Source organism: Hemitrygon akajei, chromosome 5 (assembly GCF_048418815.1).
Source record: "Hemitrygon akajei chromosome 5, sHemAka1.3, whole genome shotgun sequence".
NCBI classification, from domain to species: domain Eukaryota; kingdom Metazoa; phylum Chordata; class Chondrichthyes; order Myliobatiformes; family Dasyatidae; genus Hemitrygon; species Hemitrygon akajei.
In genome coordinates this window covers 124,695,887-124,723,468 of record NC_133128.1, presented here as the reverse complement: position 1 = coordinate 124,723,468, position 27,582 = coordinate 124,695,887, and the positions used below count along the sequence as shown (strand labels likewise).

The 27,582-nt window shown below is 41.7% G+C and overlaps 2 protein-coding genes across 4 annotated transcripts in view; both read right to left on the bottom strand.

Moving 5' to 3' along the window:
- The window catches only part of LOC140727240 (sentrin-specific protease 2-like), a 90,948-nt gene extending 69,530 nt beyond the window's left edge, over positions 1–21,418 (bottom strand). Inside the window, exons 1-2 of the mRNA XM_073044504.1 lie at positions 21,318–21,418; positions 3,998–4,216 (exon numbers count right to left, since the gene is read on the bottom strand). Coding sequence (XP_072900605.1) covers positions 3,998–4,216; positions 21,318–21,418 — 320 coding nt within the window. The remainder of the gene's footprint in view (positions 1–3,997; positions 4,217–21,317) is intronic.
- Positions 21,419–26,615: 5,197 nt separating this feature from the next.
- The window catches only part of LOC140728149 (caspase-3-like), a 59,550-nt gene continuing 58,583 nt past the window's right edge, over positions 26,616–27,582 (bottom strand). For all 3 annotated transcript variants that reach the window (XM_073046393.1, XM_073046392.1, XM_073046394.1), the window contains one exon: positions 26,616–26,894. In XM_073046393.1, the coding sequence (XP_072902494.1) occupies positions 26,750–26,894 (145 nt within the window). In that variant the 3' untranslated portion in view covers positions 26,616–26,749. The remainder of the gene's footprint in view (positions 26,895–27,582) is intronic.

Sequence of the window (27,582 nt, the reverse complement as noted above, 5' to 3'; positions counted from 1 at the left end):
AGTGTTCAGTTTATTTATTATTTCCTCTTTTATTATTGTACAGTTAGGGCAATTCAGATGCCAGGCAGGATAGTGGAATGCTCCTCTTGCGGGTTATGGGATGGTAGTGAGACCTCCAGTGTCCCTGACGACTTCACCTGCAAGAACAGCATCCAGTTGCAGCTTCTATAACACTTTGTGTTAAGAGCTGAAGCTAGATCTGGATGAACTCCTAAGGTGCAGGACACAGGAAACTGGGTGACAGTCAGAAGGGTGATTGGAGTTAAACAGCCAGTGCAGAGTCCCCCTGTGACCATCCCTCTCGTCAACAGGTAGAAGACTTTGGATACTGTTGGTTGTATGGCCTAGCTGAGGAAAGTGACAGTGGTCAGGTCTCTGCAACGGAGTCTTACTCTGTAACTCAGAAGGGAAAGGAGAAGAAGAGGCAAGCTGTGGTGATGAGATTTGTTAGTTAGGGGAACAGAAAGGAGGTTCTGTGAATGAGAACGAGATTCTTGTTTGGTATGTTGCTTCCTAGGTGCCAAGGCTTAGTACATCTCAGATCGAGTCCACAGCATTCTTAAGTGGGAGGGTGAGCAGCCAGAGGTTATAGTCCACATTGGTACCAATGACATAGGTAGGAAGAGGGGCGAGGTTCTGCAAAGTAAGTTCAGGGAATTAGGTGCTAAGTTAAAGGACAGGACTACCAAGATCTCAGGATTGCTACCCATACCACATGCCCGTGAGGACAGAAACAGGAAAATCATACAGTTTAACATGTGGCTAAAGAGTTGGTGGAGGAGGGAGGGGTCCAGATTTTTGGATCATTGGGGTCTCTTCCAGGAAAGGTGGGACCTGTACAGAAGAAACGGTTTGTACCTAAACTGGAGGGGACTAATGCCCTTGTGGGAAGGCTTGCTAGTACTGCAGGAGGGATTTCAAATAGAGATGTAGGGGGATGGATACCAGAGTGCCAGAATAGATAGTAGAAAGGTTATGGAGACAGATATTGTTAAGACCTCAGACAAAGTCAGGAAGCAAAAAGTTGAACATGGTGTGACTAATGTTCTCAGCTGTGTATATTTCAATGCAAGTTGTAGGAAAAGCAGATGAGCTCATGGCATGGATCAACACATGGAATTATGATATTGTTTGCTATTAATGAGACTTGGTTGCAGGAGTGGCAGGACGGGCAACTCGATGTTTCAGGGTTCAGTTGTTTTAGACATGATAGAGGGGGAGGGATGGTGTTATGCTAGTTAGGGAAAATGTCACAATAGTGCTCAGTCAGGACAAACTGGAGAACTTTCTAGTGAGGCTTTACGAATGGAATTGAGGAATAAGGAAGGTATGACCACATTAATGGGGTTATATTATAGACCACCCAACAATCAGCGGGATTTAGAGGAACAAATTTGCAAAGAGATCACAGATTGTAGCAAGAAACACAAGTTTGTTTTTGTACATAATTTTAGCTTTCCACGTTGACTGGGACTCCCATACTGTAAAAGGACTAGATGGGATAGAGTTTGTCAAATGCGCTCAGAAAGGTTTCCTTAATCAGTACATCGAAGTCTCAATGAGAGAGTTTGCAATACTTGATCTCCTATGAGGGAATGAGACAGGGCAGGTGACAGAAGTTTGTATAGGTGACCACTTTGCATGTAGTGATCATAATGTTATTAGTTTCAAGGTAAATTGGGAATGTAATGGACAGTAAGAAAGACTATTAAAGCTTGCAGTGGGATCAGTACCAACTGGGAAAAAAACGGGCTGAAAAATGGCAGATGGAATAAAATGCAGACAAGTGTGAGATGTTGCACTTTGGGAGAACCAACCAGGATAGGTCTTACACAGTGAGAGAGAGAGAGGGCACAGAAAAGTACAGAGAACAAAGGGATCTGGGAATAGAGGACCATAATTCATTGAAGATGGTATCACAGGTAGATAGGGTCATTAAGAAAGCTTTTGAGAATTGGCCTTTATAGATCAAAGTACTGAGTACACAAGTTGGGATGTTATATTGAAGTTGTATGATAGATTGGTGAGGCCTAATTGGGAGCATTGTCTGCAGTTTTGGTCACTTACCTACAGGAAAGATGTAAATAAAATTGGAAGAGTACACTCAGACCCTGCATAACGATAGCCTGTATAGCACTGATTCATTACAAAGCGGTCATTCATATTTTTTTTATTGAAATTGTTAAAAATGACAAAAAATTCATTCTAAACAACACTTAAAACTTCTCAAGAGCAACAGCCATTATAGTAAACACTTAATCAGCCAATGAGAGCCCGTTACATAGGTTCTGGGCCACTCACAGTTCACGCTCTGCCTCCCACACGATAGGCTGAACAGCCCGTTTCAGTACTGTAGCTTTCTATGACTCCAAGGGACCTAAAGCTGCTCACAATATTCCAAGTGTGTCTGACCAATGCCTTATGAAGCCTCAGCATCACATCCTTACTCTTATGTTCTATTCCCCTCTAAATTAATGCTAACATTGCACTTGCCGTCCTTACCACTGACTCCACCTGCAAGTTAACCTTTAGGGAATCTAGCACAAGGACTGCCAAGTCTCTTTGCACCTCTGATTTTTGAATTTTCTCCCTATTTAGAAAATAGTCTATGCCTTTATTCCTTCTACCAAAGTGCAAAACCATACCTTCTACACTATATTCTATCTGTCACTTCTTTGCCTATTCTCCTAACCTGTCAAAGCCCTCCTGCAGATTCCCTGCTTCCTCAGCACTACCTGCCCCTCCACCTATCATAGTATCATCTGCAAACCTAGCCAGAAAGCCATTAATTCTGTCATATAACCTGAAAAGAAGCAGTCACAAAACTGACCCCTGTGGAACATCACTTGTCACCAGCAACCAAACATAAAAGGGCCTCCTTTATTCTAACTCTTTGCCTCCTACCAATCAGCCAATTGTCTATCCATGCTGGGATCTTTCCTGTAACACCATGGATTCTTAGCTTGTTAAACAGCTTTTTGTGCGGCATCTTGTCAAAGGTCTTCTGAAAATCCAAGTAAACAATATCCATTAATTCTCCTTTGTCTATCTTGCTTGTTCCCCCCCACCCCCTAAGAGTTCTAACAAATTTGTCAAGCAAGATTTCCCCTTAAGGAAACCATGCTGACTTTGGCCAACTTTATCATATGCTTTCAAGTACCCCAAAACCTCATCCTTAATAAAGGACTACTGTACAACATCATCACACCACTGAAGTCAGGCAAACTGGTCTATAATTTCCTCTTTTCTGTCTTTCTCCCTTCTAAAAGACTGGAGTGACATTTGCAATGTATTTATTTCATTGCACACAATGTAGTTTAAACATAAACTTCTGAAGGTTTGGAGACACATTTACAGCGCTGTCTACTGAACATTAATTACTGTAACAGTAAAACTTGAAAAATAGCAACGAGTCTGTGTAGCAGTTTTGACTTTCTAAGCACTTCACAGGTACATTTTCAAAAAACTAGACACAACTAATGACTGTCACGGTACTTAGTTCCTAAACGGCAAATTATTGTAACATTGTTCTTTAAATCTCCACGACAAAAAAAATGTGGAAAATACCACTCTAATTGGGGAGAAGCTTGCAAATGGAGTGAGGCCAACCTGCTAAAGTTTTGGGACACAATCTGCTGCTCGGATGCAGAGGATTGCTCGTACTTGGGTATTCCCCTGTGGGTCCATCTGTCACTTTCAGTTAGGTCTAAAATCCGACATAAAGTTGATTAATCCGCACACCATGACCTTGTGAGGTGCAACAATCAAGAATGCATGGGAATAGTCAAGCGTGCAGGTTTAGAAGCCATGGTTGATGGTTCGGCGGCGGTGGGTTACGTGTTTTTCTTATTATTTGGAGCTCAAGTTACACATGACAATGGTTAGTAGTCCACAAGCCGCGAATGAAAACAATAAGAGGCCCGGGGTCGTGAACTGCAGAGATACGCTTGGTTAACGCCCCCATACGTCCATGGGCCCGCCCGCTTCTCACACCCACCTCTCGTAGGTTCTTTTCAAAGGGCCAGCGCCGGTGCGGTTAGAATCGCCGAGTGGTGGAGGTTCCGGCCCGGGGGGGAAGAGCGAGGAGAAGTTGCCGCGAATCCATTGGTACATCGGAGCTGCAAGGCCCCAGGCCTCCCGTTGCCGTGGAAACAGAAGCGGACGCGCAGGCGTAGTGCGTTCTGGTGGCGGCGGGATGAAGCAACCTCGCAGATTTCTATCCCGAGGTTACAGGCGCTGTGTGAAAATACGGACTCTGCTTTAGTTAATCTCGTTACCTTCCACGGTCAGTGAGTAACCTCAGGACACGAAGTTTAGTGTAGAGCCGCCCTGCTGTGTGACATCCCAGCGTTTTCCTTCATTTTGTGGGCTGCTTATAGCCTCTTGTGTCCTTTACGGACTTTTAGAATGTTTTTAGACAGGAATATATATACACAGTACACCCAATGTAGTCTCGTTAAGGTTATTAATAATTGCAGAAAAACATTATTTGTATGCAAGCCCTTTTATAACAAAGGTAAAATGCCATTTTCTAATTGCTTAAATTCACCTGCATGTTAGACTTTAGTAATGCAGATTTAAGAAAGGATGTGCTGGCTTTGGAGAGGCTCCAGAGGAGGTTTACAAGAATAAACTTAGTAATGAAGGGGTCAGCTTATTGGAAGAGATTGATAGTTCTGGGTCTGTTCTCGCTGGAATGTGGAATAATGGGGGGGGGGGGCGCGGGGAAGTCACATATCGAACTTTAAAAGGCCTGGATAGAGTGGATGTGGAGAAGATGCTTTCAATAGCGGGAGAGTCGTGGACTGGAGAGCACAGCCTCAAAACAGAAGGACGTCCCTTGAGAATAGCGGAATTTCTTTACCCAGAGAGCGGTGAATCTGGAATTCACTGCCATACACGGTTGTGGAGGCCACGCCATTGGACATATATATATTGATATATGATAGCTTCTTGATTTGTAAGAACATCAAAAGTTATGGGGAGAAGGCAGGAGAATGGCTTTGAGAGGGACTAACTATTAAACAGCCGTGATCAAATGGTGGAGTAAACTATACAGGTTGAATAGGCTAATTCTATTCCTTTGTCTTATTGTCAGCCTTTTAACCTACTCTTAAGATCAACCTAACCCTTCCATATAACCCTCAATTTTCTTATCCTTGTGCCCTTCTAAGAATTTCTTAAATGCACCTAACGTATCTGCTTCTACCACCACTCCTGGCAGGATGTTCCATACACCTACCATTCTGTTAAGCACTTACCTCTGACATTCCCCCCCCCCCCCCATACTTTCCACCAATTACCTTAAAATTATGCTCCCTTGTGTTACCCATTTCTGCTCTGGAAGAAAAAGTCTCTCTCTACGCCTTTTTACATTTTCTGCACCTCTATCAAGTCACCTCTCATCCTCCTTTGCTCCAAAGAGAAAAGCCCTACTTACACAACCTACCTTCATAAAACTTGTCCTTTAGTGCAGGTGGAATCCTGGTCAATCTCCTCTGCACCCTCTCTAAAGACTCCATATTCTTCTTATAATAAGGTGACCAGAACTGAACACAATATTCCAAATGTGGTCTAATCAGGGTTTTATAGAGCTACAATATTACCTTGACTCAATCTGACTAATGAAGGCCAACCCACCATATGCCTTCTTAGCAACCCCATCAACTTGTGCAGCAACTTTGAGGAATCTGTGGACATGGACCCCAGGATCCTTCTGTTCCTCTGCACTGCTAAGCATCCTGCTATTAACCCTGTATTCTGCCGTAACAAATTTCACAGCATATGACATTGATATTAATTCTGATACAAATTTGACCTTCCAAGGTTGAACTCTGCTACTTCTCGGTACAGCTCTGCATCCTGTCAATGTCCCGTTACAACTTAAAACAACCCTCCGCACTATCCACAACTCCACCAATCTTCGTGTCATCTGCAAACTTACTAAACTCTTCCACTTTTGTATCCAAGTCATTTATAAAAATCAGAAAGAGCAGGGGTCCCTGAACAGATGCCTCTAGAACATATATGTCAAACTCAAGGCCCGCGGGCCAAATCCGGCCCACGGTGGAATTATCTTTGGCCCGCGAGATAATATCTAATTACTATTAAAGCTGGCCCCAGTAATCGAAGCGCCTATGGCGTATGATATGGCTAATGCTGAGTTTATTCAGGTACCAGGTTTTCAGGGTTTTTAGTGTTTATTCGGCAGTCTTGCTCGGCAGTCTTCTTCATAAGAAACGGAATTTGTAAAGTGAAACACTTTGTAGTTATAGCAGAGACTGAGACACATGAGAGCAGGCTGAAAAAACGGAGGCAACGAAAGCTGCGTTCGCACGCGTCCGACTGATCCGGCCCGCATGAAGCTGCATTTTGCTCAATCCGGCCCGTGACCTAAAATGAGTTTGACACCCCTGCCTAGAACATCTAGACCACCAGGCAGTTGACTCTCCATCTGTACCACCTTCTGCCTTCTATGGGCAAGCCAATTCTGTATCAACACAGCCCTGTTTCCCTGGTTGCCATGCCTTCTGACTTTCAGAATGGGCCAACCATGAAAGAACCTTATCAAACACCTTACTAAAATCCATAAACATCACCATCCACTGCTCTTCGTTCATCAATGTGTTTTATCACACCCTCAAAGAATTCAATCAGACTCATGAAGTATGACCTTCCTCTCACAAAGCAATGCTGACCATCCCTAATCAGATATGCTTCTCCAAATACTCGTAAATCCTGTCTCTAAGAATTCTCTCCAATAAATTTGTCTCCCACTGTTCTATAATTCCCAGGTTTATCCTTACTCCTTTTTTTTGAACAAAGGAATAACATTTGTTACCTTCCAGTCATCTGCTACTATTGTAGCCAGTGAGGATGCAAATATTGTCAAAGTCACAGCAATCTCTTCTCTTGTTTCCATAGTAACCTGGGGTATATCCCGTCTAGCACTGGGGACTTAGCTATGCTGATGTTTTTCAAAAGTTACAGCATATCCTCTTTCTAAACGTTGACGTGTCCTAGCATATCAGCATGTTTACACTGTTCTCATAAATGTCTCTCTTTTGGGTGGGTACTGATCAAAGTATTCATTAAGGACTACACCTACCGCTTCTGACTCTAAGCACATTCCCTTCACTAACCATGATCAGTCTTAAACCCACTGTGGCCATCCTTCTGTTTTTCACATATGCATGGAACGCCTTGGGCTTTTCCATAATCCTATTTGCCAAGGTCTTCTCATGCCCCCTTCTAGCTCTCCTACATCTGTTCTTCAGCTCCTTCCTGGCTACCTTGTAACTCTCTAGAGCCCTGTTTAATCCTTGCTTCCTAAACCTTAAGTAAACTTCTTTCTTCCTTTTGATTACATGTTCCTCATCTTTTGTCAACCATGGTTCCTTCACCTGCCTCAACAGGACAAACCTACCCAGAACCCCAAACAAGTGCTCCCTAAGCAATGTCCATATTTCTGTTGTGCATTTCCTTAAGTACATCTGTTCCAAATTTATGCTCCTCAGTTCCTGTCTAATAGCATGATAATTTGCCTTTCCACAATTAAATACTTTCCCATGCTATCTGCTCCTATCCCTCGCCAAGACAACAGTTAAAGTCAGAGTTGTGGTCACTGAATATTGTCACCGCAGTTAACTCTGATTGACTACATTACCTAAAATCGGTCTCCAACTGGATCTGCCTCCTTTTTGGAGAATATACACAGGATTAGATGCCACATATGCACAGAAACAGGCCACTGGCCAAACGGGCTCTGCCACCACTTGGACCTCACTGGTATCTTAAACCTTTCTTTGCTACCATAACCATCAAGAGCAACTTACTAAATTGCAAGTCCAGCCTCCCCTCAGAAAAATAAAAATTATTTAGAACACAGAAAATTATAGCACTGGCTAGGCGGTGTATATTAAATGCCCTCCTCCTGTGTATCATCCCTATCCCTCCATTCCCTTCGTGTCCATGTGTATACCTAAAAACCTCTTAAACTCCACCAAACTGCCTGCTTCCATCACTGTCTCTGGTAACCCATTCCAGGTACCTACACACAAAGAAATTTGCTTCACATCATCTTTAAACTTTGCCCTTCTAACCTTAAAAGTATGGCCTCTGGTGCTTGACATTGTCACCCTACGGAAAAGATTCTGACCGTCTACCCTATCTATGCCTGTCATACTTTATTTAAAACCTCTATCAAGTCTCCCCTCAGCCTCATCTCTAGGAAAAACAATCCAAGTTTGCCCAACCTTTCACTTTTTAGCTTAGTTCCTCTATTTCAGGCAGCATCCTGATGGACCTTTTCAGCATCCTCTCCACAGTCTCCACATCCTTCCTCCAACAGGGTGAACAGACCTGCACACAATACTCCAAGTGTGGAGTGTCTGAAGTTTTATAGAACTCCAGCATGACTTCCTTACTCTTCTATTCAGCACCCTGGCAACTTTACAACCTACCAGACAAGCTCAATGCCTTTTATGCTTGCTTTGAAAGGGAGAATAAAACCACATCTATAAAGATCCCTGCAGCATCCGGTGACACTGTGAGCTCTAGCTCAGAGGCCGACACCAGGCTGTCTTTCAAGAAGGTGAACCCTCGCAAGGTGACATACACCAATGAAATACCTATTAGGGCTCTGCCAGCCAACTGGTGGGGGTATTCAAGGACATCTCCAACTTCTCATTGCTATGATCAGAAGTTCCCAACTGCTTCAAAAGGGCAACAATTATACCAGTGCTCAAGAAGAGCAGCATGAGCTGCCTTAGTGACTATTGTCCAGTAGCACTCACACCTACAGTGGTGAAATGTTTGTGAAATGTTTTGTTCTGGACCAATCCTCATGGAGGGATCAGAAGTGAGAGAGTGAGCGATCAATTTGAAATTCCTGGTTGTCAGTGTCTCTAAGGACCTAATCTTGATGCAACTAAAGAGAAGGTAGGACAGTCGCTCTGTCATTAGGAGTTTGAGGAGATTTGATTTGTCAACTAAAACACTCAAACACTTTTACAAATGTACCATGGAGAGTATTCTGACTGGGTGCATCACCATCTGGTATGGGGGGGGGGGGGCGGGCTACTGCACAAGATCAAAGTAAGTTGCAGAAACTTGTACAATTAGTCAGCTCTGCCATGGGTACTAGCCTCATAGTATTCAGAATAACTTCAAGGAGCAGTGCCTTAGTCCATCATTAAGGACCCCCTCACCCAGGCCATGCCCTTTTCTCATTATTACTATCGAGAAGGAGGTACAGAAACCTGAAGACACATACTCAGTGATTCAGGAACAGCTTCTTCCCGTCTGTCATCCGATTCCTAAATAGACATTGAACCCATGAACACTACCTTACTACTTTTTTATTTGTATTTTTGCACTATTTAATTTAACTATATATATGTATACACACATCGTAGTTCACTTTTCCCCCTATATTTATCATTTGTTTTATTGTACTGCCGCTGTAAAGTTAACTAATTTTGTGACATATGACGGTGATATTAAACCTGATTCTGATTCTTGCTTAGCCAAATTCAGTAAACTATTGATCTGGACGCCAAGATCTCTCTGTACCTCAATGGTTATTAAGGGACCTATCATTACCTATATACGAACAAATATTCCCATCTAATCTAGTCCCATTTGCCTGCATCTGGCCCATCTCCCTCTATCTTATTCATGTACCTGTACAAGCTTCTGTCTAGGTTCTTTACTGGACAGAGAGCTGCTTTGTCTAGGTTTTCACAAGTGTTCAGACGTGAAAGGCCGAGTAATCTCTTGCTCTGCATTCAGAAGAAGCAAGACCAGGACGATGGACATGATGGGTGACAGGAAGATAGGGTTCACAACAATGTAGCTCATGTGCTTTTTAATGTGTTTCTTCTCCTTCAAGTTAGACAAGAAATAGCAAGCTTACTTTTAACAGGCACTTAGTGGTGATTTTATTAGGTTCATCTGTACACTTGCTTGTTAATGCTAATATCTAATCAGCCAAATCATGTGGCAGCAACTCAATGTGTACAATAATGTAGACGTGGTCAAGAGGTTCAGTTGGTGTTCAGACCAAACATCAGAATGGGGAAGAAATGTGATCTAAGTGACCTTGACCGTGGAATGATTGTTGGTGCCAGAAGGAATGTTTTGAGTATCTCAGCAACTACTGATCTCCTGGGATTTTCATGCAAAACAGTCTCATTAGTTTAAAGAGAATGGAGCAAAAACCAAAAACATCCAAAGAGCAAACATGAGGAAATCTGCAGATGCTGGAAATTCTGTGGGCGAAAATACCTTGTTAATAAGAGTTCAGAGGAGAATGTCTTGACTGGCTCAAGCTAACTAAGGTGACAATTACCGAAATAACCACCCATTACAACAGTAGTGTGCAGAAGAGAGCCTCTCTGAACACACGATACATTGAACCTTGATGTGGAAACAGCAGCAGCTGCCAAAGACCACACCAGTCCATTCCTGATGCCACTTTATTAGGTACACTCCTATAGCTAATAAAGTAGCCACAGTGTATAATGCTCTATGTGATCACTGATATTGATAATCCAAGTATAGGTTTAGAGTGATAGTCTGACAGCAGGGGAAGGGCTGGGAATGATGGGTGCCTCCATTCTTCTTTGCCCTTCCCTATGTTCCCCACAGCCCAAAATTAGTGTTCAATGTCACCTTTCATCATCAGCATTGGAAGAGACCTGAGGACGTATGTGTGTATATTTATCTAGAGGCTTTCATGATTGCTGTAGAAGCATTCAAATATACTTTAGTCATTTAATTGTGATTACATTGTGGATGGCACGGTAGCGTAATGCTATTACAATACCAGCCACCCAGTTTCAATTTCACTGCTGTCTGTAGGGAGTTTGTATGGTCTCCCCATGACTGTGTGGCTTTCCTCTGAGTGCTCTGGCTTTCTCCTGTGTTCCAAAGACATATGGGTTAGTTGGTTTGTTGGTCATATAGGTGCAGCTGGGCAGCATGGTCTTGTTGAGCCAGAAGGGTCTGCTACCATGCCGTATCACTAAGTTTAAAAATAATCATTTCTGTTATATGGAAACATAGTACTGAACTTGTACTTCGCAAAGTGCCACAGACAAATTAAGATGGTCAAGGCAGCCTTGAGGACCACTTCGTAGAATGCACCATGATACATTTCTTTAACAGCATGTTACTAAACCTGCAAGGGAAAATGCTATTTTAGATTTGGTACTGAGCAATAAGGCAGGTAAAAATAATTATCTTGTAGTTAGGGATCCTTTTGGAAAGAGTGATTAGATTATGATTAAATTTCCTTATACAAATGGAAGGTGTAATAGTTTAAAAACCAGTGTATTATGCCTAAACAAGGGAAACTATGAAGAGATGAGGGAGGAGCTGGCTAGCGTAGACTGGGAACACAAACTATATAGTGAGATGGTTGAGGAACAGTGGAAGACTTTCAAAGAGATTTTTCATGGTGCTCAACAAAAGGAAATAAAGCAAGGCATCAGACTAAAAGCTCATGCAGGCAAAGTCACCAAGAGTATGTGGGGAACTGGAAGAAGGGAAAAACTTTTGAAAAAAAATTGAGAACCACTAACACGTACAAAATGCTGGAGGAAGTCAACAGTTCAGGCAGCATCTCAGGCAATGAATAAACAGTCAATGTTTCACGTTGAGACCCTTCATCAGTAAGCAAACAATAAGCAAAGCAGATATAAATTATGAAAGTAAGCTAGAAAGTAAACACTTTTATGATTATATAAAATGGAAAGGGTGGCAAAAGTGAGTGTAGGTCCCTTGCAAGATAAGAAGGGGGAATTAATATTGGGGTAATGTGGAAACGACCAAGGCCTTGAAGAATTATTTTGTATCAGTCTACACAGTGGAGGGCATGTCTAACAAGCCAGAGACAGATCTTATGGATGTGATGGAAGGTGAGTACTTTAGTACAATTGCTGTCACTGAAGAGGTAAACAATTGGGCCTAAAGGTACACATGTTCCCGGCCCTGATGGGATTCATCTCAGGGTACTGAAAGAAATGGCAGAAGTTAGAGTACATGCATTTGTGATAATTTACCAAAATTTTCTGGATTCTGGGAAAGTCCTGATGGATTGGAGGACAATGAGTGTCACACCACTGTTACATAAAAAAAAATAGAACGTTGGCAAAAGGCAGGTAACTATTGGCCAGTTAGCAACGTCTGTAGTCGGGAAATTGCTTAAAACTATCATAAAGGAAGAAATAGCAAGACATCTGGAGAGAAGTGATTTCATCAGGCAGACACAAGATGGATTTATGAAGGGCAGGTCCTGTATGGCAAACTTATTGGAGTTCTTTGAGAATATAATGAGTGCAGTGGATAGATGAGAATGGGTGGATGTTGTGTATTTGGATTTCTAGACTGTATTTGATAAGGTGCTACATGAAAGACCCATAAGATAAGGATGCGTAGAGAGGAGGGTAATGTATTAGCATGGATAAAGGGTTAGTTAACTAATAGAAAGCAGAGAAATGAGATAAATTGATATTTTTCTGGTTGGCAGTTAGTGGTGAGTGAAGTATCACACAGACTGGTGCTGAGCCTACAACTGTTCTTGATATACATGAACAATTTGTTTTTTTTGTAATTTGTTTATTGAAGTTCAACATCAAACAAACATTTCCATAAGATGTATTTCAGATGTTGTACATATATATCACATATATGCCACAAATCTCCACATAATATTTATCTGAGGTATAGAGAGGAAAGAAAAAACAAGCGAAAGAAAACTATGTACAAGTAGGGAGTGATTTTTTTTTACAACATATTCATTGATTTGTGAGGATAAAATCAGGCCTATGAGGTGTTATGTAGTTAAACCATTTTTCCCAGTATGTATCAAATTATGATTAACAGATGCTGTTATCTTCTCCATTTTGTAAATGTCCATTGTAATTTCCATCCATGCATTTAAGGTTGGGCTCTCCTGTGATAACCATTTCCTAGTAAGAGTCTTTTTACCAGCCACCAGTAGTATATTCATTAAATTTTTATCTCTTTTCAACCATTCTTGAGGTATATACCCAAAATATATGGTCTTACTTTCTAAGGGTATTTCACATTTAAAGATGTCATGTAGGGCATTGTGTATGCCACTCCAGTAGTCTTTGATAACGGAGCATTCCCAGAAAATATGATAATGGTTTGCATTTTGATTTCCACAATATCTCCAGCAAACAGGGAGGTTACTGTCATAATGGGATTTCTGAGAGGGTGTAATAAAATATCAAGTTTTTCCATCCAAACTCCCTCCATTTCTGTGAACTGGTACACTTCCATTGATACCTCCATATTATTGTCTATTCTTCCTCAGATATAATTATCCCTCCTTCCTTCTCCCATTTTGTTTTAATGTATGAAGTGGAATGTGTTTTAAGATTTGACTAACCCTTATACACGCTTGAAATGATTCTACTACCGTTATCTGAATTATATGCTTTTCTAAATAGCTCTATCAAACATGTTCTTGCCTTGGATACATTTTTAACATATTGTCACATCTGTAAATACCGATAAAAGTCTTGTTTTTCTAATAAGTGTTGCTCTTTAAGCATTACAAAGCTGAACAGTGTTCCTTCTTTCACTATATTGCAAAGAACTGTTATTCCTTTGGCTGTCCAGTTCTTAAATCTAACATCAAGTTTATTCGGCATAAACATAAAATCCAAGTCATATGCACACCATTTAATAATTGTAATATCTCCCTCTAGTTTATATTCTTTTATAATAGTTTTCCATATTTTAAGAGTCCATTTTACCCATGGGTTATCAATAGTACAGTATTTATGTACCTTTGTAGGTTGTTGTCAGCCAAAATTGCCAGTATGAGGATGGGAAGTATCCCCTCCTCAATGTTTTTCCATTGAGCATCATATGATGGGTTGCACCAATATATCACAGCTCTCAACTGTGCTGCAAAATAATAATCTCTAAGAGATTAGGTAATTGCAAAGTAATTGCAAACTATAGGCCTTTTACCTTGCCAAATATATCTTGATAACATTTTGTTCCATTCATTGAACTGATTTTGATTGATCTCTATTGGTAGAGTCTGAAAGAGATATAATAGTCTGGGCAGTATACTCATTTTAATAGATTCAATCCTTGAACTGAGACTTAAAAAAAGAAATTAGGTTCCATCTTGTTATATCTTTGTTAATTTTTTTTATATATAGGCTGATAATTGCATTCTTATAATTTCACTAAATCTTTTGGCATAATGAGCCCAAATATTTGAAAAACTGTTTGCCATGCCCAGGGATATCTACTTCCAATTTCTCTTGGTGGGCTATAGTTATATGAAAGTAATTGGGTTTTATCTGTGCTGATCTTGTATCCTGATAATTGACCATATTGTTCAAAGGACTGCATCAATTTAGATAAAGAGTTTGTTGGTTGCGCTAGATCATCTGCGTAACAGGCCAAATTATGCTCTGTCCCTTTAATAGTAATTCCCTTGATCTCTTCATTTTGTCTGATGTATTGAGCTAATGGTTCCAGATATAATGCGAAGAGTAGCGGTGACCATGCACAACCCTGTCTCGTGCCCCTTTCTAGGGTAAAACTATTTGATAAATATCCATTGATTTAAATCTTAGCAGTAGGATTGTCATATAGTGCCTGTATAGTTTTAATAATTGTGTCATGGAAACCAAATCTATGGAAAACTCTGTAAAGAATATTCCAATTACTGAATCAAATGCCTTTGAATCAATGTACATGCTTATCATTATTGCTTTGATTTTATTTTTTTGTATATGATCCATAACGTGAAGTGATACATGAACAATTTGGAAGAGGGGAATCGAGTATAGTGTATCCACGTTTGGTGATGACATTAAATTGAATGGAAAAGCAAATTGTGCAGAGGATGTGGAAAGTCTGCAGAGAGATATAGATAGGTTAAGTGGGTGGGCAGATGCAGTACAATGTTAGTAACTACAAGGTCATCCACTGGAAGGAAGATAGAAGACCAGATTATTATTTAAATTGTGAAAGATTACCATATGCTGTTGTGCAGAGGGACTTGGGGGCGCCAGAGTGTCTCCTTGCAGCACATCAGCTAGGAGCTTGAATAGAGAGGAGCTGCAGCGACTAACAGGCTGATGCAGTGCCAACAACCTGTCTCTGAATGTGAACAAAACAAAAGAAATTGTTGCTGACTTCAGGAGAGCATGGAGTGACCACTCTCTGCTGAACATTGACGGCTCCTCCGTTGAGATCATTAAGAGCACCAAATTTCTTGGTGTTCACCTGGCGGAGAATCTCACCTGGTCCCTCAGCTCCAGCTCCATAGCCTAGAAGGCCCAGCAGCGTCTCTCTGTGAAGGCTGAGAAAAGTCCATCTCCCACCTCCCATCCTAATCACATTCTACAGGGGTTGTACTGAGAGTATCCTGAGCAGCTGCATCACTGCCTGGTTTGGGAATTGCACTGTCTCGGATTGCAAGACTCTGCAGCAGATAGTGTGGTCAGCTGAGAAGATCATCGGGGTCTCTCTTCCTGCCATCACGGACATTTACATTACATGCTGCATCTGCAAAGCTAACAACATCATGAAGGACCCCACACAACCCTCATACAAACTCTTCTCCCTCCTGCTATCTGGCAAAAGGTACCGAAGCATTCGGGCTCTCACGACCAGACTGTGCAATAGTTTCTTCCCCCAAGCCATCAGACTCCTCATTGCCCATAGTCTGACATCTATATAATTTATTATTATATTGAAATTTGTCCTCTACTGTGCCTATTGTCTTGTTTGTTTATTTATTTATTATTGTACTATCCTGCACTACTTTGTGCACTTTATGTAGTCCTGTGTAGGTCTGTAGTCTAGTGTAGTTTTTGTGTTGTTTTACATAGTCTAGTGTAGCCTTGAGTTGTCTCACGTAGTCTAGTATAGTTTTGTGTTATTTCATGTAGCACCATGGTCCTGGAGGAATGTTGTTTTGTTTTTACTGTGTACTGTACCAGCAGTTTATGGTAGAAATGACAATAAAAAGCGACATGACTTGACTGGACTTAAATATAAAACACAAAATTGAAGAATCTATATTCAGTTCAGCTCTGTGTTCATTATCCGCAAGCTGCCCTACTTCAAAGTCGCTCAAAATAGCAACAGAAAGAGGAGTGACCATAAACCAGAAAAACACATAATGTGAACTGCAGTCCAATTCACAAACCATGTCGATTAAACCTTAATCCGGCACCATCCTGCGACAGCATCATGGACAGAGAGAGATTATTCAAACGTGGGGGCCTTTCCTTGGGAGCAATGAGCAAGAGACATTCACAGGCAGACTCCTTCCTCCGGCAGAACCGAGTGAGAGGCTGATAGATTCCACTGAACACTCGGTCACCTCGATGTTTTCAATCTTCCTCAACACTTTAATTAGTGAGATCAGTGGGAAATGGAATCGATCATGGTACCTAAGCCTCATGGCCTCGAGGTTGCTCACCTCCTGGAGCCTTCTCAGAGACAGCAAAGTGCCAGATCGCTCAATCACCTGAAAACACACCGTCAAACTTATAGACCACAGAATCCAAAAGTATCAGATCCACATTTAAAAGGACAAGGAGACATAAAAGAAGTGAAAGGAACAGTTTCATGGACCATCTGGAGAATATCACCGAGGGTAGCTTTCTTCCGAATTGGGTAGGATTTAGCTGAGGTCAATTGGGTGAACCTGGCTGAAGGGAAAGGAACAGCCGACAAGTTTAAAGGGAAGCTTTTAAAAGTGATATCAAAAGCCCAGGAGCAGCATGTTCCTATCAAGATTAAGGGCAAACCTGCCAAGTTTAGAGAATCCAGTCTAACAAGGGACAATGAGGCTCTGCTCAAGAAATAGAAGAAAGCCTCCATTAGGTTGAAAAGGGCAGAGATGAGTGAATCCCTTGATGACGGTAAAAAAATGAATACACTGTAAAGTGAAATCAGGAATCCAAAGACAGAGTATGAGACAGAAATGTCAGGTAGGGTTAAAGAAAATCCCAAGATGTTCTATTGATATAATGAGTAAAAGGGTGGTTAGAAAGAGAGAGGATGGCAGCAGTGATAGGGGACTCTATAGTTAGGGGGTCAGATAGGTGATTCTGTGGACATAGGAAAGAAACGTGGATGGTAGTTTGCCTCCCAGGTGCCAGGTCTGGGATGTTTCTGATCATGTCCACAATATCTGGAAGTGGGAAGGAGAACAGCCAGAGGTCGTGGTACACATTGGTACCAATGACATAGGTAGGAAAAGGGAGGAGGTCCTGAAAACAGACTACAGGGAGCTAGGAAAGAAGTTGAGAAGCAGGACCTCCAAGGTAGTAATCTCGGGATTACTGCCTGTGCCACGTGACAGTGAGTATAGGAATAGAATGAGGTGGAGGATAAATGTGTGGCTGAGGGACTGGAGTAGGGGGCAGGGATTCAGATTTCTGGATCATTGGGACCTCTTCTGGGGCAGGTATGACCTGTACAAAAGGGATGGGTTGCACTTGAATCCGAGGGGGACCAATATCCTGGCAGGAAGGTTTGCTGGGAGGTGGGAACCGAACTGAAGTGACGGAGGAAAGGGAGGTTGGCTCACAAATAGAGAAAGCTTGGAGACATTGCAGAACGGAGGATAGGCAGGTGATAGAGAACAGACGCGATCAGTCTCATGGTTTGAGATGTGTCTATTTTAATGCGAGGAGTATCATGAATAAAGCGGATGAGCTCAGAGCATGGAACTGCACTTGGAGCTATCATGTTGTGGCCATTACAGATACTTGGATGGTGCAGGGGCAGGAATGGCTACTTCAAGCGCCAGGCTTTAGATGTTTCAGAAAGGACGGGGAGGGGGCAAAAGAGGTGGGGCATGGCACTGTTGATCAGAGATAGTGTCTCGGCTGCAGAAAAGGAGGAAGTCGTGGAGGGGTTGTCTACAGAGTCTCTGTGGGTGGAAGTTACCAATATGAAGGGGTCAGTAACTACTGGGTGTTTTTTATAGTCCACCCAATAGTAACAGGGACATCAAGGAGCAGATAGGGAGACAGATTTTGGAAAGGAGTAATAATAACAGGGTGGTGGGAGATTTTAATTTCCCAAATATTGATTGGCATCTTCTTAGAGTGAGGGGTTTAGATGGGGTAGAGTTTGTTAGGTGTGGTCAGGAAGGTTTCTTGACACAATATGTAGATAAGCCTACAAGAGAGGAGAGGCTGTACTTGATCTGGTACAGTATTGGGAAATGAACCTGGTCAGGTGTCAGATCTCTCAGTGGGAGAGCATTTTGGAGATAGTAATCACAATTCTATCTCCTTTACCATAGCATTGGAGAGGGATAGGAACAGACAAGTTAGGAAAACGTTTAATTGGAGTAAGGGGAAATATGAGGCTATCAAGTGGGAACTTGGAAGCATAAATTCAAAACAGATGTTCTTGGGGAAATGTACGGAAGAAATGTGGCAAATGTTCAGGGGATATTTACGTGGGGTTCCGAGTAGGTACGTTTCAATGAGACATGGAAAAGATGGTAGGGTACAAAATCCATGGTGTACAAAAGCTGTTGTAAATCTAGTCAAGGAGAAAAGAAGAGCTTACGAAAGGTTCAAAAAACTAGGTAATGATAGGAATCTAGAAGATTATAAGGCTAGCAGAAAGGAGAAGTATGAAATTAGGAGAGGCAGAAGGGGCCATGAGAAGGCATTGGCGGACAGGATTAAGGAAAACTCCAAGGCATTCTACAAGTATGTGAAGAGCAAGAGGATAAGACTTCAGAGAATAGGAGCAATCAAGTGTGACAGTGGAAAAGTGTGTATGGAACCGGAGGAAATAGCGGAGGTACTTAATGAATACTTTGTTTCAGTATTCACTACAGAAAAGGATCTTGGCGATTGTAGGGATGACCTGCAGTGGACTGAAAAGCTTGAGAATGTAGATATTAAGAAAGAGGATGTGCTGGAGCTTTTGGAAAGCATCAAGTTAGATAATTCACCGGGACTGGATGAGATGTACCTCAGGCTTCTGTGGGAAGTGAGGGAGGAGATTGTTGAGCCTCTGGCAATGAACTTTGCATCATCAATGGGGATGGGAGAGGGTCCGGAGGATTAGAGGGTTGTGGATGTTATTCTTTATTCAAGAAAGGGAGTAGGGATAGCCCAGGAAATTATAGATCAGTAAGTCTTACTTCAGTGGTTGGATAGTTGATGGAGAAGATCCTGAGAGGCAGGATTTATGAACCTTTGGAGAGGCATAATATGATTAGGAATAGTCAGCATGGCTTTGTCAAGGGCAGGTCGTGCCTTACGAGCCTGCTTGAATTTTCTGAGGATGTGACTAAACATATTCATGAAGGAAGAGCAGTAGATGTAGTGTATATGGATTTCAGCAAGGCATTTGATAAGGTACCCCATGCAAGGCTTATTGAGAAAGTATGGAGGCATAGGATCCAAAGGGACATTGCTTTGTGGATCCAGAAATGGCTTGCCCACAGAAGGCAAAGAGTGGCTGTAGACGGGTCATATTCTGCATGGAGGCCAGTGACCAGTGGTGTGCCTCAGGGATCTGTTCTGGGACCCCTACTCTTTGTGATTTTTATAAATAACCTGGATGAGGAAGTAGAGGGATGGGTCAGTAAATTTGCTGATGACACAAAGGTTGGGGGTGTTGTGGTTAGTGTGGAGGGCTGTCAAAGGTTACAACAGGACATTGATAGGATGCAAAACTGGGCTGAGAAGTGGCAGATGGAGTTCAACCCAGATAAGTGTAAGGTGGTTCATTTTGGTAGGTCAAATATGATGGCAGAATATAATATTAATGGTAAGACTTGGCAGTGTGGAGGATCAGAGGGATCTTGGGGTCTGAATACATAGGACACTCAAAGCTGCTACACAGGTTGACTCTGTGTTTAAGAAGGCATATGATACATTGGCCTTCATCAATCATGAAATTGAGTTTAAGAGCCGAGAGATAATGTTGCAGCTATATAGGACCCTGGTCAGACTCCACTTGGAGTACTGTGCTCAGTTCTGATCATCTCACTACAGGAAGGACGTGGAAACCATAGAAAGGGTGAAGAGGAGATTTACAAGGATGTTGCCTGGATTGTGGAGCATGCCTTACGAGAATAGGTTGAGTGAACTCGGCCTTTTCTCCCTGGAGCGAACGAGGATGAGAGATGACCTGATAGAGGTATACAAGATATTGAGAGGCATTGATCGAGTGGATAGTCAGAGGCTTTTCTCCAGGGCTGAAATGGCTAGCACGAGAGGGCATAGTTTTAAGGTGCTTGGAAGTAGGTACAGAGGAAATGTCAGGGCTAAGTTTTTTTACGCAGAGAGTGGTGAGTGCATGGAATAGGCATTAAGAGACTCCTGGATGGCTACATGGGGCTTAGAAAAATAGAGGGCTATGGGTAAAGCCTAGGTAATTCTAAGGTAAGGACATGTTCGGCACAGCTTTGTGGGCCGAAGGGCCTGTATTGTACTATATGTTTTTTATGTTTAGAGATCAAAATGTCCACCTGTCTTGAGCCATAGGAGATGGGCAGGGTTATTAATTAATAAGTAATCATTGTGATCAAGAGATAAAGGAAATAAATGGAGATGTCTTGGAGAACATTCATGTTACAGGGAGGAAGTATTTACAGGCTTAAAGCACGCTAATGTGGGCAAATCCCCAGGATGAAATATAGCCTCAAGCTTTGGCAAGGTAAAGAAGAAAATGTGGAGAAATTGAATAGATATCTGCTTCATTTTTCGTCCATGGTGAAATTTCCAAAGGCTGGAAGGTGTCTCATGCTGTTCCATCATTTAAAAAGAGTAGCAAGGACAAGCCAGTGAACTACAAGCTGGTCAGCTTGACATCAGTATCGGGCAAGTTACTGGAGGGAATTCTGAGGGGCAGGATCTTCCAGCATTTGGATAGAAAGAGTCTGATTAGGAGGAGTCAGCATGGTTTTCTGAGTGGGAAGTTGTTCTTGACGAATCTTTTGAAGAGGTAGCCTAAAGTGTAGATGAGGCTAGGGCAATGGTAAATCATCTATTTGGACTTTATCAAGGCCTTCAACAGGTCTCATATGGTTGTTGGGTCTGGAAGGTTATGTTGCATGGAATCCAGGGAGAGTTAGTATTGTCTTGAAGGTAGGAAGCAGGGTATAGTAATTGAAAGCTGGTAACTAGTGGTGTGCCACAGGGACTGGTGTGAGCTTGTTATTCGTTAGTTAAATGACTTAACTTACTGACCATAACCTGTTTGGTGATGCCATCTCCAAGCTCTACCTGACTAACACTGCCATCCTGTTTATCTATACAACTCACAGCTTCTGCAGTTCAGGCCTCACCAGTACCCCAGCAGGTAAGCATGACTCCTCTTCATGGCCTTCCGGAGCATCCACCAGGAGGGCCTCGGCATCAGCCATTCTGGGAAATTTGGAGATTCCCATCACTCTAGCGATTTCCCCAGGCCGTAACATGGCAGGTTTGGACCTTTTCTCACTGTTACCATCAGGCAGGAGGTACAGAAGCCTGAAGGCACACACTCAACGATTCAGGAACAGCTTCTTCCCCTCTGCCATCCGATTCCTAAATTGACATTGAACCCATGAACACCACCTCACTTTTTAAATATTTATTATTTGTCTTTGCATGATCTTTAACCTATTCAATATTGAACTGCTGCTAAATTAACAGATTTCCTGACACATGCCGGTGACAATAAACCGGATTCCAAGACGCCAGGCTGTTCCCTTACTGTGTCTCTCCTAGGTTTCCTGATTTCCCCTTCTGCCTAGGTAACCGTTGGTTCATTTTCCGAAGATTTTCCCATCCTTCACACTCCTGCCTGAAATGTCCCTGCTCCTCTTCTTTGGTTGTCCATCGGAATCTGATGACGAAGTCCAGTTGTAACAGACAATACTAGTTGATCCCCTTTTCAAGGGACCCCGTTTAATAGCAGTCTTCTGCTTAGTATGTCCCCTCAGTGGGACCAGCTCCCTGTTGCCTTGTTCGTGCTTGGTGGCAGCAATAGCCGATATCAACTGAGATATCTCAGCTCTCAGTTCTTTCACAAACTCCTGTAAAACCTTCTTCTGTGAGACATTAGGGATCGCTTCAGCAACAGATGCTGCTACCGAGGACTGTGCCCTGCTGGCAGAGGCCTCCTCCATTGCGTACCCTCCCCCCTTACTTTGCAGAAACGAGAGCAGCTTGACTTCAAAGTTTCCGCCCTCAGCGACAGGAAACTTGGCTTCTAATTCAGAACCCTCACCTATACTCCACTTTTCTCTGAAAGTATGGACAGCCCATAATCGCTAGTCTGAACTAAACTGTTGGTCCATGATCATCTTCTTCTATTTCTGGCAGTTTAGATGCATCTAGGCATATTACTGCCGTCCGCAGGATATATAATCATCTCATTAGCTAGCAGTGCCGCAAACTGCTTTTCTTCCCTAATTTTGTCATATGGTTTCCAAGTAATTGCATTCACAATTACATTGATAACATCTGCATCATTTGTAAGATTGAAATCTTCTTGTTTAAGAATACTAATTACCGCATGCTTAACTTTTAATAATTGCCATTTTTCTAGTCTTATCTGCCATTTCCAAGGTTTACTGTACTGGCTGTCTGTAGTTGTTTACTGAGATCTCGAAGTTCAGTTGTTTCCACATTTTCATTTTATAATCTGAGTGTAGACTGTTCACTTTGCAACAATTCCTTTTCCAACTTTGTAATAAGTTCCTCCATTTTCCAACCTCTTTTCCAACTCACAGCTTTTCTTATTGAGTAGTTCTATTTGTTGTTGGAGTTCTGCACAGTTACCCTGGGTTTCAACCATGTTTCTTGTACACATAAAATTTGAGGTTTTCCTTATGTTCTGATACACATTTCTTAAATTCTTGACCATTTGCGATGACACCTTGCATTCCATTGTATAATATATACTGCCATTAAGATCCCGCCTCCACTGCCTGTGAACTGTTTGATCCTCTATTCAGCATTTCTTCAACTACTTCCCACCTAAGCCCAGTAATACCAAGATATTTTTTCTGCAGACTTGACTGTAATTTTAATTTTTTCAATTCTTTTGTTTGTTTGCACTGAACAGGTAATTGCATCTACCATAAACAGTACAAAATCCTTTCTACTCATTATAAGTGTATCCTTTCTTATCATCTTACAGCCCTCACAATTCACCGGTTTATTATTCCCTGTATTTGTTTGCTTGATAGTCTTCTCTTTTTCTGCAAATTCTTTCACTGCCTCTGCGTAACTGATCCCTTGAGTTACTTTTACATATTGTATCTCAGCTGCCTTCTTGCTATTAATGCACCCTTGATAAGCCGCGCTGTGTTCCTCACCACAATTGCAGCAATTCAGCCTAGCACCCGCCTCACATTTTCCGTATTCATGTTCTCCAACACATCTCCCATGTTTTTGTTTCCCTTTGCAGACTGCCGCAATATGCCCGAATTTCTGACATTTAAAGCATCTTAAAGGTGGTGGAATATATATTCTGACCTCATAACACATATACCCTAAATAAACTTTAGTCGGCAATCTCTCTTCAAAGTTAATCATAACTGATAAACTATCACACTTTTTCCCGTTTCTTGTAACTTTCAAACGTTTGGCCTCAATAAGTTTTGCTCCTTTTATGTTCTGTTTAATCTCATCCATAGTAACTTTCGTTGGTATCCTCGAAATAACTCCTCTAGTCCACTTTCTATTGTTGGGAATTGAGCATTGTACTTTTTTGCCGTCTCTTTTATTCAATCTTAGCACTTTACCTTGCTGAGCACTATCCCGACAAATCACTAATAGTGATCCACTTTGTAAAATCTTTGCTCTCTTGACCTCGCCGATAAGTTTGTTGATTATCTTCGTCAAATAAATCGGGTTCCAATCACCAAAAGACTCCCTGTCACTCAATTTTATAATTGCTTTAATCTCATCTTCTTTCCATTATTTTGCTGTCCTATTTTGAACATCCCGATTCCTCAGAGTTCAATATCTCATACCTCTGTTTTTGTTTCTTACTCTTTCCACTCCATTCCTCTTTCCTGCTGGCCTCCATCTCTAACTTACTTCCACCATCCAGTTCATCTCCGACCCACGACCGACTCAGTCGTTCTTCCAACCGGCGCTCCATTGAAGCCGACATCTTGCTCAACCCACTCAACAGTTCCGTTCCATTCCACAACTCTAACTGACCAACTCACTCTGCAACTTCTTTACCAGCCTTTTCCGGTCCACGATCGCAACTTTCCCTAATACTTACTTAAACCCCTAATCAACAAATCACCTGGGCTACGGATATCCACCTCGTTCAGAACACAAGCTTTAGTTTTGGGTAATCTCTTTGAATCGCACCAAAGCTTAATCCCAGCTGTGTACATAACCACGTATCTTAATCACTTTCCCAGACAACAGTTTGACACAGGCTTAAACACACAACTACTTAATCAATTCTTCTTCTTCTATTTCCGGCAGTTTAGACGCATCTAGGCATATTACTACCCTCCGCAGAATGTATAATTAATCTCATGAGCCAGCAGTGCCGCTAACTGATTTTCTTCCCTAATTTTGTTACATGGTTTCCAAGTAATTGCATTCTCAATTACATTGATTACATCTGCATCATTTGTAAGACTGAAATCTTCTTGTCTAAGAATACTAATTACTGCATGCTTAACTTTTAATAATTGCCATTTTTCTAGTCTACCATTTCCAAGTTTTAATCAATTCTTTGAGTAATTACATGGTATTTAACGAATTCAATCTAGGATGATAATGAAACCCCTTTTTATTGGGCATCTCTAGAGGGACTTGTTAGCCCCTCGCTAACAGCCCCTGGAATCAGCGTTGAGGAAACCACCTTTCCTGAATCCGTACCTCTAGGGTAGATATGACTTGTGTCCTGCCAAACTTGTGAGGTTGGGATGTCTCACCCACATGAACCCCATTTTGTGTGAATACTGTGTAACTTACTGTTCCCATGCAATCGCCCAGCAGCAAGAAATAACAGACCTTATGCTGCATACAATTATAAAGAAAATATATTTATGAATGTTAACTTAACCAAACAGTTATTAAAGAAAAAAAACAAAAGGGCCTATCATAATTAAACAGTCAAATGTGCACAGGTTGGAGCTGAAATCTTCCAAAAACCTTTGTGTCCAGTGTATTCATTGCACCAATTCCTATTCACCAAAATCCATGGTAGAACTCCCTGCTCTTGGGCGCCATTGAATTGCACATTCCTGCCGGACCAAACCTACAGCCTCTCGAGCTTCTCCTCTCTATGTCTCCGGCCGAAAAAAAAGACCTCGACTCACCTCAGCATCCGTCTCTTCCGGTGTTCTCTAGGACCTTCACCCAGTTCCACCATCCTGCTTGGATGACACAACATTCCTAAGCATCCTTATCTTTAACAGTAGCCCAAACACTACCAACAGAACACACTGCTTCTACAGAAAACCATTACGTGAAATACCCTGCAACATTAGCAGTAAAATTTTTGCCAGGATGTTTCTTGTTCATTTCTGGTCACTGCATGACAGGAAAACTATGGAAGCTTTGGCTACCCTGCTGTTATAAGTTGATTAAGTGGTTCCCTGGTATGATAAGAAGAACTCTCTTGAGATTTCTTACAGGCATTCACAGTCGAACAGAGAAATTCAATAGAATGAATGAAAAACTACAGATAAACAAAGACTAAGAAACAACCAAGAAGAGCAGGGGGCTAAGCCCATAGCTTTGTGGTGCAGCTATGCTGATGCAGATTGTGGAGGAGATGTTGTTGCCAATCTGAACTGACTAGGATTTGCAAGTGAGCAGTTTGAGGATCCAATTGCATAGGAAGATACTGAGACCCAGGACTTGGTGCTTAGTGATAAGTTTCGAGGGGATGTTGGTGTTGAATGCTGAGATGCAGTCAATGAAGAGATCCATCTTCATTGTCCAGAAGTTCCAGGGTTGAGTGAAGAGCCAATGAAAGTGCATCTGTTGTTGACCTGTTGTGAAGCAGCCGATCCAGGTCACTCCTCAGGAAGCAGTTGATTTGCTTCATGACCAACAACTCAAAGTGTTTCACATTGGATTAAGTGCTACTGGATGATAGTCATTGTGGCAGGTTACCACGTTCTTCTTGTGCATCTACAAGTAAGGAGTGTGATGAAATATTCTCCACTTATCTGGATGAGTGCAACTCCAGCCATCTTTCAAGAACTTTGACAGGATCTGGGACAAAACAGCCCCCTTCATTTGCACCCCATCCACATTCATTCCCTCCATCTCTGGCATAGTGTAACTTCAATGCCACTAAATCACCACTGAGGCTATTCTGATTGCATTTCTCAAAACTACAAGTTATGTCACGAACATATAAATGGTAGTATTGGATAGTGGTATTGGACTTTCCTGGGAAGGTCAAAATTATGTCTGTAGTCACTCCTAATTTTATAGGGAATATCATCTGGCTGCAAATATTTTCTCAAATTTAATGCCCACAGATAGAAATAAAGGCACATCATAGTTGATTAAAACTTGTTCATAAACTCCAGTCTTTTGTAAAAATCATACTGTTATGAATTAACTCTCACTTGCCCATAGCCATTGATTTTGAACAGATACATTAAGTGAACAGTTTATTCTTTGCATAGCACAATTCTTCAACAACCCTTTCTTCATCTACAACTTTTTAATTGTTTATTTCCTTAATTAAATATTTTTATGAGACTTAAGTTGAATCAGCTGTTTTTCCTGAGATATGGGGGCAAAATTACAAGCTTTTTGGATAGGGTGAATCGTGGCTCTGGGATTTGCTTGATATTTGGATGTATCTCGCTCACTCTTCGATTTACTTCAGTCAGAATTGAAAGCAGGTCATACTTTCTGGGAAGACAAAAAGTGCAAAATAACCTCAGTAGCCACTTTATTAGGCACACCTATACATCCACCCATTAATGCAAATATCTAAGCATAAAATCATGTAGCACCAACTCAATGTATAATAGCATGGAGACATGATCAAGAGATTCAGTTGTTGTTTAGATCAAACATCAGAATGGGGAAGAAATGTGACCTAAATGACCTTAACCCTGGAATGTTAGTGCCAGATAGGGTGGTTTGAATTTCTCAGCAACTGCTGATCTCCTGGGGTTTTTTATACACAATCTCTATAGTATACAGAGAATGGTGAGAAAAACCAAAAAAAACCACATCCAATGAGCGGCAGTTCTGCAGGTGAAACCACCTCGATAATGAAAGAAAGACCAGACCGACAAAAAGGCAACAGTGACTAAATAAAAGGCAACACGAGTGAATCTGCAGATGCTGGAAATAAATAAAAACACAAAATGCTGGCAGAACTCAGCAGGCCAGCTGTCTGGATGCACAACACGTCGAACCTTGAAGTGGGTGGACTAAACAACAGCAGCAGATGACCACAAATGTACACACAGTAGCCACTTGATGAAGAGAAGGTACCACTAAGTGTATGTTGTAAGGCGAGTCAATATACTTGTGAGTTGTGAATGTTCTGCTGGCTTGTGTTTTGAACCAACGGATTGTTATATTTTAA